Genomic DNA, 13756 nt, shown 5'->3' on the forward strand with positions numbered 1-13756 from the left:
TGATTGTATATATTAGCACTGTGTTTTAGTTGGCTATGTATTAACCATTGGCTTTTATTTAATTGCAACCCATGGTATGTATGCAATTGTTGAATAAAATGTAGACAGTGACTTTAATTTGAATTCGGCCATTATGGGCCGTGAGGCGCCCTCTTCAGACCAAAATTAATTAAAGCAATAGTTATGGATTTATTTTTCCATGTCCATTTTTTTTTCAGTTCGGTCATAGATCCCTCCCATTTCGTACGCCTACTCAATATTACCGTAACATTTAGAAAAAGGGAATACTAATACTAATACAGTATTAGTATTAAAAAGTAGTATTAGTATTAATATTAGTTATACTAATACTAATACATACTAATGCTAATACTAATACTGTAATGCAGTGGTTCTCAACCACAAAAACAACTATGATAAGAAAAACGTAATTATATAATGTAAATAATTTTGTTTTATTATCTGGACCAGAACACAATCAATATCCTAAGACTTCAATTATAACTCAACAAATATGCAAATCTGTGAAAACGTCAATATCCTACAATTGACCAGTAAATAAATAAATAAATAAATGTAATTGAAGTAAAATAGCTACAAAACATTCTGAAAAATATTAAATTAAATTAAATTTTTAAATCCACACGCAATTGTTTTAATGGTTTTGCACATTTCGATATATTAATTATAATACATTTAGTCATTTAGCAGACGCCTTTATCCAAAGCGAATTACAAATGAGGACAAAGCAAATAATACATCAAAAGGGTGCAAAACAAAACCCGTAAAAATGCAACGAAAGGACTGTTTCACCCATAGATATGTACATTTGTAAAAATTTACATGTATATATCTATGGTTATGGATATGCACATATGTACATATCTATGGTTTCACCCCTCCCGCCCATTGCGATGCCCATAGCAATTTCACAACTCAACCCGCCCATTCGAGGTGATTGGCAGCCTCACCAACCAATGACTTGTATTCCTTAAATTCAACTGACCAATCAGCTTCTCAAGGGCAAGAAACCGGCGTTTCATAAGGGGTTGCGATCAGTCATGTTTCATAAACAAAACAGAGAAGACTGTTTAACTGTCACATTGATTACAGAAGAGTCTCAGCAGTAGAGAGGAATTTCTGATGTATTCTTTTGAATGAAGAAGTAAGTCTACAATCTGTTTGCATTGTTTGTACAAGTGAGCTGTAAGCAGACTGGTAGCTGTCCAAGGTGGTCAGTAGTGTGACAGTATTATTTGAGCTCTCATGATTCAACTTTCGTCTTGAAATTTGATGTTTCGTGTTGAATTATGTAGGTCTACACTTAGTCTGATCATGCAGACTTACGCAGTTGTCTGTTTTTCTCTTGGCTTTTGCAGACACATCCTCGACACAATGAAGAGACTGTACTTCATCGAGCCGATCGTCGCGATTTACGCGTTTGCCAGTTTTATGGTTTATCCCCTCGTGCAGCAGTACGTGTATCGCAGATTGTGGCTGGAGATCACAAACTCTTCTTACCCCGTGTCCGACAACACTTCCCATTGCGCCGCCAACAGCACCAGCCACAGCAGACAGCGAGATGTGAGTAATGCCTACATATGTCACATGATGACGCAAACACTTTTACATCACGTACATATTTGCTTATAAATGCTTACAAACGAACTCCTTTGCATTATATAGCAAAAACATTTACAACAAGTGTTGCGCTTTTCTAATAGCTAACTTCATTTTTTAACAGTTATTTTTTACCAGCTAGTCCCAATATATTTTTAGCGGTCGTGTGCATCAGTTCCCCTCAAGTTCACACAGGTGTCTAGTAGAGTAACCACAGGCTCATCGCATTAACCGCATTAGTGTTGTCGTGTCCACTTTTTAAGTGTTTATATATATATATAAGGGCTTATATTGTGGGCTTGTTTTGTCAGTCAGCTTAATTTTTTTCTAGTAGTATCTGGAAACAGTTTTTAAAAAAATATATTTTAAATTTTTTTGAATAATCAAAATCTTTTTAGTGGGGTAATTTCCAGTATTTTGCAGAACATTGTTTGAAAAATGATTTTTTTTTAAATTGTTAAGATTTACCATGTATACACATTTACAATGACATTAAATGTACAATAGTCATGCATAAAAAAATGCAGAAACTGGTTTATTTTTGTGTCTTGCCACATTCTGTCACATAACTTTTAAATAAGGAATTATGTTTTTCTATTTTTGTTTTTAAAAATTAAAACAAAGAAGCTAATTACAAACAATAGGATAAAGATGCAAATGAAAAACCAGAGCCAATCAGGCTACAAAATACTACAGTAATTTAATAATCAAATGTAAAATAAAACTGCACTGTATGAATTAAATATACTGATATGACCGGCAAATTATGAAGGCTCCATAATGTGACCTTTTGTGAAATGTTTAGCTTGATATGCTTGTGCTGTGTTTTTTATATATAAATACGATTTGATGGTATCCTATTGTTATTGTTGTCATCAATTGTTATTGAGTGACAACAATTAACTTTTATAAGTAGCTATTGTAAATCTGTACATTTAATTCTCTGGGATACTTCATTGTGATTGGTCCATAGCTGAGCTCAGCAGTATATATTTATCAGAAAAGTAAAAAGTATTGATCACCCCTTTCAGGGTTTGTTTTATATCCTATAAATATAGTGTGAGTTACACCTGTTGTTGCTTTAGAGGGCAGTCTGTATTAGTATAGTTTTGGTCATTGATACTTAAGGAAACACATCTGTGTTTCATTTCCTCTATCTTTTTTTTCTTTTTATAGCTTTTCTTATTTGGACCAGGAATTGCAACAGACGTCATAAGATACATATGCAGCCACAGTTTTGTATGCACATGTGTTTCATTTATTTTGCTCTATTTTTCAGGAGGTGCAGAAAGCAGCTTCTCTGTTCTCCATGTACAGTGATTTGTCTTCCATGATCCCCAGTCTCATAGTGACCCTCCTCCTGGTGGCCTACAGCGATCAGCGCGGCCGAAAGATCACTATTATTTTGCCCCTCATTGGGTCTCTGGTCTACACGCTTTCATTCCTGGCGGTCTCCTTCTTCGAGCTCAACCTCTACCTCCTCATTGCCGCCAGCTTCGTAAGTGCCCTCTTTGGGGGTATCGGCACCATGCTAGGCGGCTGCTTCTCCTATGTGGCCGATTTGTGCGAGGACAGCAAGCAGAAAACTCTTCGCATGGCTGTGGTGGACATGATGATTGGCTTGTTGGCCGGTGTGGCGTCAATCTCCACTGGCTACTTCCTGCATGCGGTCGGGTTCAACTGGCCTTTCTTCACGTCTGCCATATTTCAGGCGGTTAACTTGCTATATGCCATCTTCATTCTGGAAGAAACCAGGGTGATTGACCAGTCAGAGACTGTGGCTTGTTGTCAGGCCATGCAGAAACTTGTATGTGGTATCTACAACTTGTTTGCAGGAGGCAGTAGTCAAAGAAAATGGATTCTTGTGCTGTTGATTGTCACTTTCTCCTCCTTATCTTTTGTCAATACGGGGGGTCTGTCCATGATCACACTTTACGAACTCAATGAGCCGCTGTGCTGGAGCGAGTTCCTCCTCGGCTATGGCGCCGCGGCCAGCACCTCCATCTTTATCACTAGTTTTGTCGGTGTGTATTTGTTCTCCCTCTGTCTGTCTAACACTGCCATCGCCTTCATCGGGATGCTGTCAGTCGCTATAAGCATGTTCATGACGGCCTTCGCAAAGACCACGCTCATTATGTTTCTCGGTGAGCATGAACATACACAGTCCAAAATTCATTTTAGAAAACCATTTTCGTATATTATATATTATTATTAGGATACAGCATTTACCATGTTAGGTATTACTTTAGATATATAATAGTCATACATGACAGAAAAAATTACAAGGGTTAGAAAGTTTGTTTATATTTGTGTCTTACCAAATTCTTACACACAGTAGTACACACACACACACACACACACACATACATTTAGAACACAAATGTAGTTACACTGTCTTTTTTGTCATATTATATATTTTTTATCAAATTGCAAAATGAATGTACATTTTTCATTTTCTACATTATAATGTTATGCCTAAATTCACTTGTAGCTTAAAAAAGTTTATACTTAAAATGATAATATTCTTTTTATTTATCAGCTATAACATGAAACAATTTGTTGTATTGACCATAAGTTTAATATTAGTGTAATTTTGTTTTTTTGTTTAAAGTAAGTTGTTAGTGATTAGCTCCAACAATTAAGGAAAAGAGAGAATGGATAAACCTTCAAAAACGAATAAATCACAGAATTACAATTTTTATAATACGTCAAATAAATAGTATATGTGTGTCTTCTCACAGCTCAATTTTGCTCTTAACATCTGTTCAAAGTGGTATATATGGAACACTGCATATGTTATTGTATGTTGAAGATTTATAAAATGAATTAAGAGCTAACAGCAGCTGTTCCTGGGTACATCAATCTCACATATCTTATCACACTTATTATGTGTACAGTAATACAATGATAAAGTTTGCTTAATTAACTTCTTTGATAACTGAACACAGTTGCACTGGCAACTGTACTGAAGTGTAAATGAATTTAATTATCAGATATTATCAGCAATCTGTATGTTTTAGGTTGGAACTTTTTTTTTTCTTTGTAAGTTAGCTACATAAATTAGTCCAACATGGAAGTGTGTGAGTTTTAAATTTGTAGCCATGTAAAACAGGTGAAAATTTATGTAATTCTGGATGTCTTGTTTGTTTAGTTAATGTGAGTATTGATGTGTTTACTTACAGTAAGGATTCCTGCTATGTTTGCCATCATGCCGTTCCCTGTCCTGCGTTCGATGATGTCAAAGGTCGTCTCAAAGTCTGAGCAGGGTGAGTGACTCTGAAAATCACCGTTCCAAAGCAAAAGTCCTTATTCAGCAAGATGCCGGCTCTTCTCAGCTCAAAGAATGTGTTTTTGTGTGTTTTTTTTTTTTTCGAAGTGGTGTTACATTTAAGGATCCTTATGTGATTGCTTTTTATTTTTTAGTTTGCACTTTAACCCTGTATGTATGCATTCCTCCTCCTTTTGAAGAGACAATCATATCAGACTTTTCTTTGTTTACCCTTCATGTTTTCTCAGGAGCACTCTTTGCCTGTGTGGCCTTTACGGAAAACGTGTTTTGTGGTGTTACATTTAAGGATCCTTATGTGATTGCTTTTTATTTTTTAGTTTGCACTTTAACCCTGTATGTATGCATTCCTCCTCCTTTTGAAGAGACAATCATATCAGACTTTTCTTTGTTTACCCTTCATGTTTTCTCAGGAGCACTCTTTGCCTGTGTGGCCTTTACGGAAAACCTGAGCACTAACGGGTCCTCTGTGGTTTTTAGCAGAATCTATGCGGCCACCGTGGCATGGTGTCCTGGCTTTATCTTTCTGTTGGGTGCTGGACTCTGTATCATTCCCATAAGTCTATTAGGGTAAGAGCTGCACTGAAACATAACCTGTTATTGATCTTTATAATGCTGAAATGTCCAAACCGTGCATTTAACACCACTTTGCTAACTATATAGCACTTTGGGTATGAGAAAAGCACATTATAAATAAAATGTATTATTGTATTGTTATTATTATTATTATATAAAATTAATGTGTTTTAGAGAGGTTTCATAAATAGAAATAAAATTAATGAAAAACCAAAATCTACATTTAATCAGTTTTAAATGCTACAAGTGAATTTCATCTTATATTGTACAAAAGGATAAACAGATATTTATTTTGAGATTTAAAAAAGATTACATTAAACAGTGTTATTAAATTATTAGTGTTTTTAAAGCAGCAACCCGTAGGTCTTAGAAACGGGTTATTCCTAACTTTTAACTGACGTGATTCTGTGGTCTGTTTTGATTAATAGGCTGTAGTTCCTCATTCATAAATGCCAGCTAAGTCTTACATTTCCTCTTTCGCTTTTTGCATCTGCTTGTATTTGTTGTACTTGGGTGTTGGCTAAGAATGCTGATTCATTCTGACTTTGTGTCCCACTCCAGCATCCTTAGGTGTTTCCATTCATTGGATTCTAATGACACTCAAGCACTCTTATCAGAAGATGGGACTGAAGCCTCACCATGACCCACCTGAAGCTTAAAATCAACGGGAGTTTGGATACCTCATGGTTCCCCTGTGTGGTTCTTTACATTACCTCATACCAACACATGTGGGTAATCTGTTCAAGCCTATGTGTATTTTTAGTATTTTGAGTCGCTGCCATGAAATATGCATTTTTGCTGAAATGCAGTATATGCTTATGGTGGTTTTGGAAGGGAACAGAACTTTATATTTCTAAAGGGAAATTTTTTTGAAAGAGGGAGTATTTTTAAAAATAATAATAATAATAATTTCAGCAAAAACTAAATTTATATTTCCTTAAGGAAATACCAGTCACTTGCAAGGCAGCAACAAAACAGTAACAGTCTAAGGTGAGTTTAGGTTAGGCTTTGAATCTGTTTCGTCCACAAACAAGAATGTAGTTAATGTGAAGGGTAATGACAAGACCAATCACAATTCAGTATGCAAATGGTTGTAAGAAAGATGACCAATCCAATTAAGTATGCAAATATAACAATTATATCTTCACCTTTAAAGAACTTAAGGGTTTAAATATTGAAATCGATCATTGATCGTGGTTTGAATAGAGTTAAAGAGACCAGAATAGAGTTAGTTTGAATAGATTTAGAATTAGAACTGAATTAATTTATTGTATGTACTGAATTAAGTGCAGAAGTTTAATACTTAGAGATTGAATGTTTGAGGGATATCAGTACATTGCTGCCTCACAAGTGTAAAGTTTGGGCTGATGTGCAATACATTCTTGTTTTGTTTGAACCAACATTTACTGTAGATTTATAAAGTATATAAAATTGTATTTTATAAAGCATAAGATTTAGGATGCATCTTTATTGTGTTTTAAAGTTGTCTATGCTATTCTAAGTGTGGCAGGTTTTCATTAGTCTCATATTTGCACAGATCTGAGTCATGAGCAATTTAGCCAATAAGCTCTGACCTGCCATTGACTGTCTGTCATCTGAAACAAGTTAAGATACATAAATTATACACTGGTGTAGATCAGTTTACTTTGTTTGGAGGCTTAGCTGTGAAAAAAGGGATTTTGGAGGACTGGGCACAGTCAGTTGATATTTGTACTTATCTGCCTGTACTTGTGCTCCTACACACACAAACATACACATTCCCAACAGGAATGCATACTGAACCACTGAGGGAAATAACCCAGTTCACCTCTTTCATTCATACAAACATGCTTAAACCCAACTAAGTTTGGTAACTTGTGTGCAGTTGTGATGTTTTGTATATGAATACATAAAGTTTCTATTATCAAATGTAATAATATAAAGGATTCATGTCTGTTAACTTTACAGCATGTAAAACCTACTGATGTGTGTGAAACATTTAAATTGTGCTTTCCAGACTTGGAAATGATCAGGTTCTAGAAATTATTATTGTTATTATTAATGATAATAATCAGCTCCTAATTCTATTGCTAATATAGCGTCTGCTAAATGAATAAATATACATTCAATAAATAGCTCTTTGTGAGTCTAATTTAACATTTTATGCGGTAGATGTCTAGAAATTATTTTACATTGTGCGTTTTATCATTGTGGCCTGAAGGTGGCAGTATAGATACGCATATAAATATGGCAGTATAGGCTAGTCTTGGCACCGTTTGAAAGTTTATTGATCTTTCGTTTAAGTCATTTTTAAACTTTTTTCAATGAAAGTGAAGATGGTAAGAACTTTATATACACCCGTGATATATGATTGTATGTTTTAACTGACTAAAACACTTACACTTGTAGTACAATGCAACGATGCAATACATTTGTCCAGATAAAAAACTGTGAATACACAATGGAAATTAGGAGTTCCCAAAGAAAATTAGTGCTATCCTGTGTATAAATTTAGAAATCCACTGACGTCTGTCCTGTCACACCTCCCTGTGGATTTGATTACCAAACCCCCTTTAGATCTTGACGTGATGAGAGGTCAGTGATCTGCATCTCTCCGTAATTGTGCAGTCAGGGACAGGGTGTCTGCCGAGTGAAAGTATGATAAATCTGAAGTGGAGGGGCGGTGGGCTTCTCTGGTTTCCAAACTGAGGCTCCGCACCGCTGACTCCACATGATCTACCTCACCACAGACTGCTGTCTCCCCCACACCCTCTGTTTATCTCCCTCTCTCATTTCTCTCTCTTTTAATCTATGTATTTCTCTGTCTTTCTGCTGTCTCCCCTTTCCGTGCACTCCCACCCCCCATATTCAGACACATTCTGTTTTATTTCATCTTTATTCAGATGCATAGGCACACACACATGCCTGATTCACAACCCCTTGAACCGTTTGTGGTTGGCTAAACCAGATAACACTCGCACCCACACGCCACCCATGGATGAAACGCATCCACCCTTCTAACAAACAGTTGGACCTTTCTCTCAACGGACACATCTGGGGCTTGTTGGACACAGATGTTTCTGCAGGCCCACGCCCCACTTCAGGGGTTACAGCCACATGCTGAACAGCTCGTGTCATATAAGGTAATGTGAACCTTGTTTGCTAGCAATAACTTAAAGGGATAGTTCATCCAGAAATAAAATTCTATTATTTAGCTACTTACCCTCATGTCGTTTCAAAACGGTGAGACTTTTTCATCTGTGGAACATAAAAGAAAATATTTTGAGAAATGTCTCGATGTTTTCTGTTGTCTATTAATTCGAGGTTAAGGCGATAGTTCACCCAAAAATGAAAATTCTGTCATTAATTTCCCTCATGTCGTTCCAAACCCGTAAAACCTTCATTCATCTTGGGAACACAAATTAAGATATTTTTGATGAAATCTGAGAGCTTTCTGACCCTGCATAGACCGCAACGCAACTATCATGTTCAAGGCCCAGAAAGGTAGTAAGGACATTGTTAAAATAGTCCATGTGACATGGTTCAACTGTAATGTTATGAATCTAAGAGAATACTTTTTGTGCGCAAAGAAAACAAAAACAACAACTTTATTTAACAATTTCTTCTCTTCCGTGTCAGTCTTTGTCATAGTCTTTTTATGAGACTTCCATGATGCATACGTGTACATTCCTCTACTTGGAAACAAGGTGCAGTGCACTGAACTACTGATGTCACATGGACTATTTTAATGATGTCCTTACTACCTTTCTGGGTCTTGAATGTGGTAGTTACGTTGCTGTCTATGCAGGGTCAGAAAGCTCTCGGATTTCATAAAAAATAATTATTTTGTGTTCCAAAGGTAAATAGAGGTCTTATGGGTTTGGAATGACATGAGGGTATTACATGAGTAATTAATGACAATTCTTATTTTTGGGTAAACTATCCCTTTAATGGTCACCAAAAACTGTGATTACCAGCATTCTTACCATTCATTCGTCAGATTTCAAACAGGTTTGGAATGACATGAGGGTGAGTAAATGATCATTTTTAGCCAAACTATCCCTTTAAAAGGTGAAGCGTGCAATATTTATGCCAGTACTGTCACCAAGGTTGCATCCAAATACCCTACTTTTCTACGGAAGAGGAGTTGTGACCAGGTAACAAATATACTCTATGTTGTAAGAATATTTTGCTAACGTTCCTATTAAGTCATGAAAATGTTAATCCAGTTTTTTAGGTTTTTAAAAAGTTTTATTCCTGGTTATGCAAATGTTACAGGACATTCCATTTTAGCATTTTGCAAACATTATGGGAACATTACTTTTGATTGTGCTCTGAATAGTAACATTACATTTTTCCCCCACCGAAAGTTCAACTAAAAAGTATCAGAATAAACCTTCCATGAACAATGTAGAAATACATTTGTGCTAAAAATTTCTGTGCTACAGTAACCTAAATATTTTTATTATATTAATATATTTGTGCTAAATATATTTGTGCTAAAACATTATTTAAGGCCAGATGAACGAACAGTCTATTAATGTTACTGGAAGAACGTTTATTCATAACTTTGATATAACCTTGCAAGAACATTAGCTGTTAGCTGAAAAGTAGCAGTGAAGCAATGCAAACAGGTCACATGACAATGAAAACAAGGCACCTGTAGTATGTCCAGATTACATTCATACTACACACATTCATACTATATAGAACATACATTTTTAACAGTCACAGATTACTTTTTCAAAATAAGTATACCTACTTAGAATTATAGTGAGTTCGGATGAAACCCAAACAAGTTTCCAAAACACTGCCCCCATCTACTATTCGTCGAACATCAGATAGTCCTGCCCCCAAATTCACTATTGGTTCAACTAAAGGGGCTTTTGATCCAGCTAGGGCAAAAAACAAAAACACAGTTCTCCATTTATTCACAGGTTCACAGTGTATTCTGACAAAATATATAGCCTACCATTTATTTGCCATATACCATATATTATTTCTTTATATTATAGTAGATATATAGTAGATATATCACCAGTACCCAATTCTTTTGGAAACTCTCCTTTTTCGTTTTCTCTCTCTTTTCAGCTCAGGATTGTCGCTGGAGGTTTTGGAACTGTTGTGCATTCTTGTGGTGCCATCAGCCAATCAGCATGGTCAGTAATTAATTACATGGATTTTACATCTCTGACAAATGTCTCAAAAAGTTTTTATATTGGATTTTTATTTCTTTTATATTTGACAGAATCATAGAGAAATAAAACGGCAATGCGCTAGCTACTGTATCCTCTTGGGAGAGAGAATATTTAACATTGAAAATGAAATAACCACAACATAGGCTGAGTTTAGTAGAAGAAAAAGTCAAGCAACACTGATCAAACCCAGAGAAGACAGGCTGATATTGCAGAGTGGTGCGTACGTGGAGCTAATCGTCTGTGGGCTGTCGGATTCTGGCAGCCACGTCTGTCTCGAGCACTTCACATGCTCTACTGGCCAAAGGATTGAGTGTAAATTCATATTCTGAATAATAACTGACTAGATAACTGCTGTAGCGTGTTTACAGTATTTTGCTATTATGATTTAAATCGTGCCATTGGCTGGCTTCATCCACAGCACCTAGATCAGAAGCTGACAGGTATGGAGAGTGTCTCGGGTCACTGAGAGCGTGCCAGCGCAATCCACGGTGCTGCTGTCAGAGACCGATATGAGAAGAATGCATTTTAAACCTCGTTGGTTTGAACGTTAGCCAGCAGAATGAATTGTGGATACTGTTGTACACTCGTATATTATGTGTCTGTTGAAATGAAAATTATGTTTTCTGTTGAACGAGTATAAAATATTTTTAGATTTTGTATATAAGAAAGTTATAACAACTACTTATATATACTAGTGATATTTTTATATAGCCTACTGCAAACATTTATTTGATAAAAAAATGTATACATAATTTTTTATAGATTTTATAGATTAAGTAGATTAGGACTGACGGTGTTGACCAGATTTAATACGATTTATATAAATGATAAATTAATAATTAATAACAAAAATGTAAATGCATTTTTTTCTTCATTTTGAACCTCGAAAGCACTGGCATTGCTGCCATTGCCTTTGCAACATCTCTTTTGGAGTCGTTTTTCCCTTTGTTTCACTTGAAAGGTCAACACTTTGTGTTTTTGTTCGCCTGTCGCTTTGTACTGTTTGCTCTTCCCATGTAATTTCTTACAGGCTTGTTTGTATTTAGCTGACGCTCTAGCAGTGGGTGAACGCTTTGTGCCTCACCCATAATTACAGTGTTTCAGTGCCCTGCTGCTTGGCTCTGTGGGAGGGTGAGCTTCACTTACTGTAGGCACTGCCACTGAACTCACTATATTACTGCAAAGATAGAGACGGATACTACATCTGTCTAATAATTGTATAATTGTGTGTTCTGCTACATATTTGCTACATTAGCTAGCAATTTCTCTTTCCTAATTGCAAGATACTGTAATCTCATATAATATTAGCTAAACAGCATGTGCATGTCCAAAAGTTTGGGGCCAGCAAGATTTTTTTTAAAGGATGCATTAAATTGATCAAAATAGAGAGTAAATACTTTTATAAAGTCACTAAAGATTTCAATTTCAGTTCTTTTGGACTTTCTGTTTATCATATAATCACTATTAACTATTAAGCAACTCATAATAAGAATTTCTTGAACACCAAATGATTTCTGAATGATCTTGAGACACTGAAGATTGGAGTACTGGCTGCTAAAAATTCAGCTTTGCCATCACAGGAATAAATTACGTTTTAAAATATATTAAAATAGAAACAGTTATTCTAAATTGTAATAACATTTCACTTTTCCTGCATTTTAGATCGAATAAATGCAGAGACTTTAAAAAAATCATATACTGACCTTATATCAACATTTCTCCTTTTGTGTTCAAGAAAGAAAATCATACAGGTTTGGAACGATGTGAGGGTAAAGAGTAAATAATGAGAGAACTTCCATTTTTGGATGAACTATCCCTTAACCATTTTGCCCATATTTTATTTATGCAGCTCATGTTTCGATGCCAGCAAACTCACCATAAAAACCAGCACCGTATCACATTGCCAGGATATGTGGAGGGTCCCGTTCCTTCCTTCTGTCTCCCATCTCCCTCTAACCACATTGCTGTTACAAATTGACAGGCTATTTATTTTCAATCTCAAATATAGATCAGAACGCTACATTTCAAACCACAGGCCTGGTCCTCCATAGGCCCGTCTGTCTCTTCCACTCAAACCCAATCTGAGGCATCTCAAGGCCAGTCCACCTCTGTCGTTCTGCCCCAGGAGGGGTGAGTCTCATGTGGAGCTCGGGTCAGTCCAGACACAGCTGCTTCATCTCCTCTGACAGGCAACATTGTGCTGCCGATCTGGTCCTTTTTATAGCATGAGAAGAAATCTATCCAAGGAAATCTTCTTGTTTCGAGGGCATTTTTTTCTTGATGTGGTTTTATATTTATAGAAGACTAAAGGATTATTTTTATGTGCTGTATAGGAAGATAGAAATTTAAAATTTGAATCAATGCAGAAGTGCAGAATGGAAAGGCAAATAGAAGGAAACTGTAGTATTTATTATTAGAAATCAATTACATTCAAATGAAGCTAATCTACTCTGCAGTGCTGATTATATATTTAGATCTGAAATATTATGATTCATAGCACCCTCTTCATGCACAACAGTCATGAAAAGGTTAGTGTGTCAATCAATAAATATTTAATTATTGTCCTGTCTGTAGGAGCCTTCATGTTAGTGTGCTATGTGCCATGATTACCTGCTGCATCCACACAGTTCAATACTTGCTCAGCTGCAGGCCATTTCATTGTCTATTGATTTCTGCTTAATGGTAGCAGTGGGGGACTGCAGTACAATCCTCAGGTCATGTGAGCATTAAAGGCTTCTGCAATTTTCCCTTGCAAATGTCTACTTGGATTTAAAAAAACAATTTTAATTTTAATTTATTTCAGTCAGTTACATGATACTACAAATATATAATATAACATGCATTTATATATGTGTGTGTATGTGTGTATATTATATATATATATACATATATATTACATGTTATACTATATATATAATTAATTTATTTCAGATTAACTTTATTTCTGATAGTTGCGATATGTATGTATATATATATATATATATATATGCATACGTGTGTGAATGTATGTTTATATAGTGTTTTTAAAATTCAAGTAGACATCTGGATTTTATTTTTTAGTGTCTAATTTTTATTTTTATTTAGACAAAAAAAACTA

The 13756-nt window shown here is 35.5% G+C and overlaps 1 protein-coding gene across 1 annotated transcript; it reads left to right on the top strand.

Moving 5' to 3' along the window:
- Nucleotides 1–1088: 1088 nt before the first annotated feature.
- On the top strand, nucleotides 1089–6895 carry LOC107720589 (solute carrier family 46 member 3-like). Its single transcript, XM_016528315.1, has 6 exons — nucleotides 1089–1165; nucleotides 1380–1584; nucleotides 2900–3764; nucleotides 4803–4886; nucleotides 5320–5476; nucleotides 6044–6895. The coding sequence occupies exons 1-6, from the start codon at nucleotides 1158–1160 to the stop codon at nucleotides 6123–6125; spliced, it is 1401 nt and encodes a 466-aa protein (XP_016383801.1). The 5' UTR covers nucleotides 1089–1157; the 3' UTR covers nucleotides 6126–6895.
- The last annotated feature ends 6861 nt before the right edge of the window (nucleotides 6896–13756 follow it).

The sequence above is a fragment of the Sinocyclocheilus rhinocerous genome, unplaced genomic scaffold (genome assembly GCF_001515625.1).
Source record: "Sinocyclocheilus rhinocerous isolate Xijiao unplaced genomic scaffold, SAMN03320098_v1.1 scaffold603, whole genome shotgun sequence".
Classification (NCBI taxonomy): domain Eukaryota; kingdom Metazoa; phylum Chordata; class Actinopteri; order Cypriniformes; family Cyprinidae; genus Sinocyclocheilus; species Sinocyclocheilus rhinocerous.

What these genes read in the sequence shown, in the direction of transcription:
- LOC107720589 (XM_016528315.1), top strand. An exon ending in GCCACAGCAGACAGCGAGAT is followed by an intron (nt 1,585 to 2,899) that starts GTGAGTAATGCC and finishes TCTATTTTTCAG; the next exon opens with GAGGTGCAGAAAGCAGCTTC. An exon ending in ATTCCCATAAGTCTATTAGG is followed by an intron (nt 5,477 to 6,043) that starts GTAAGAGCTGCA and finishes GTCCCACTCCAG; the next exon opens with CATCCTTAGGTGTTTCCATT.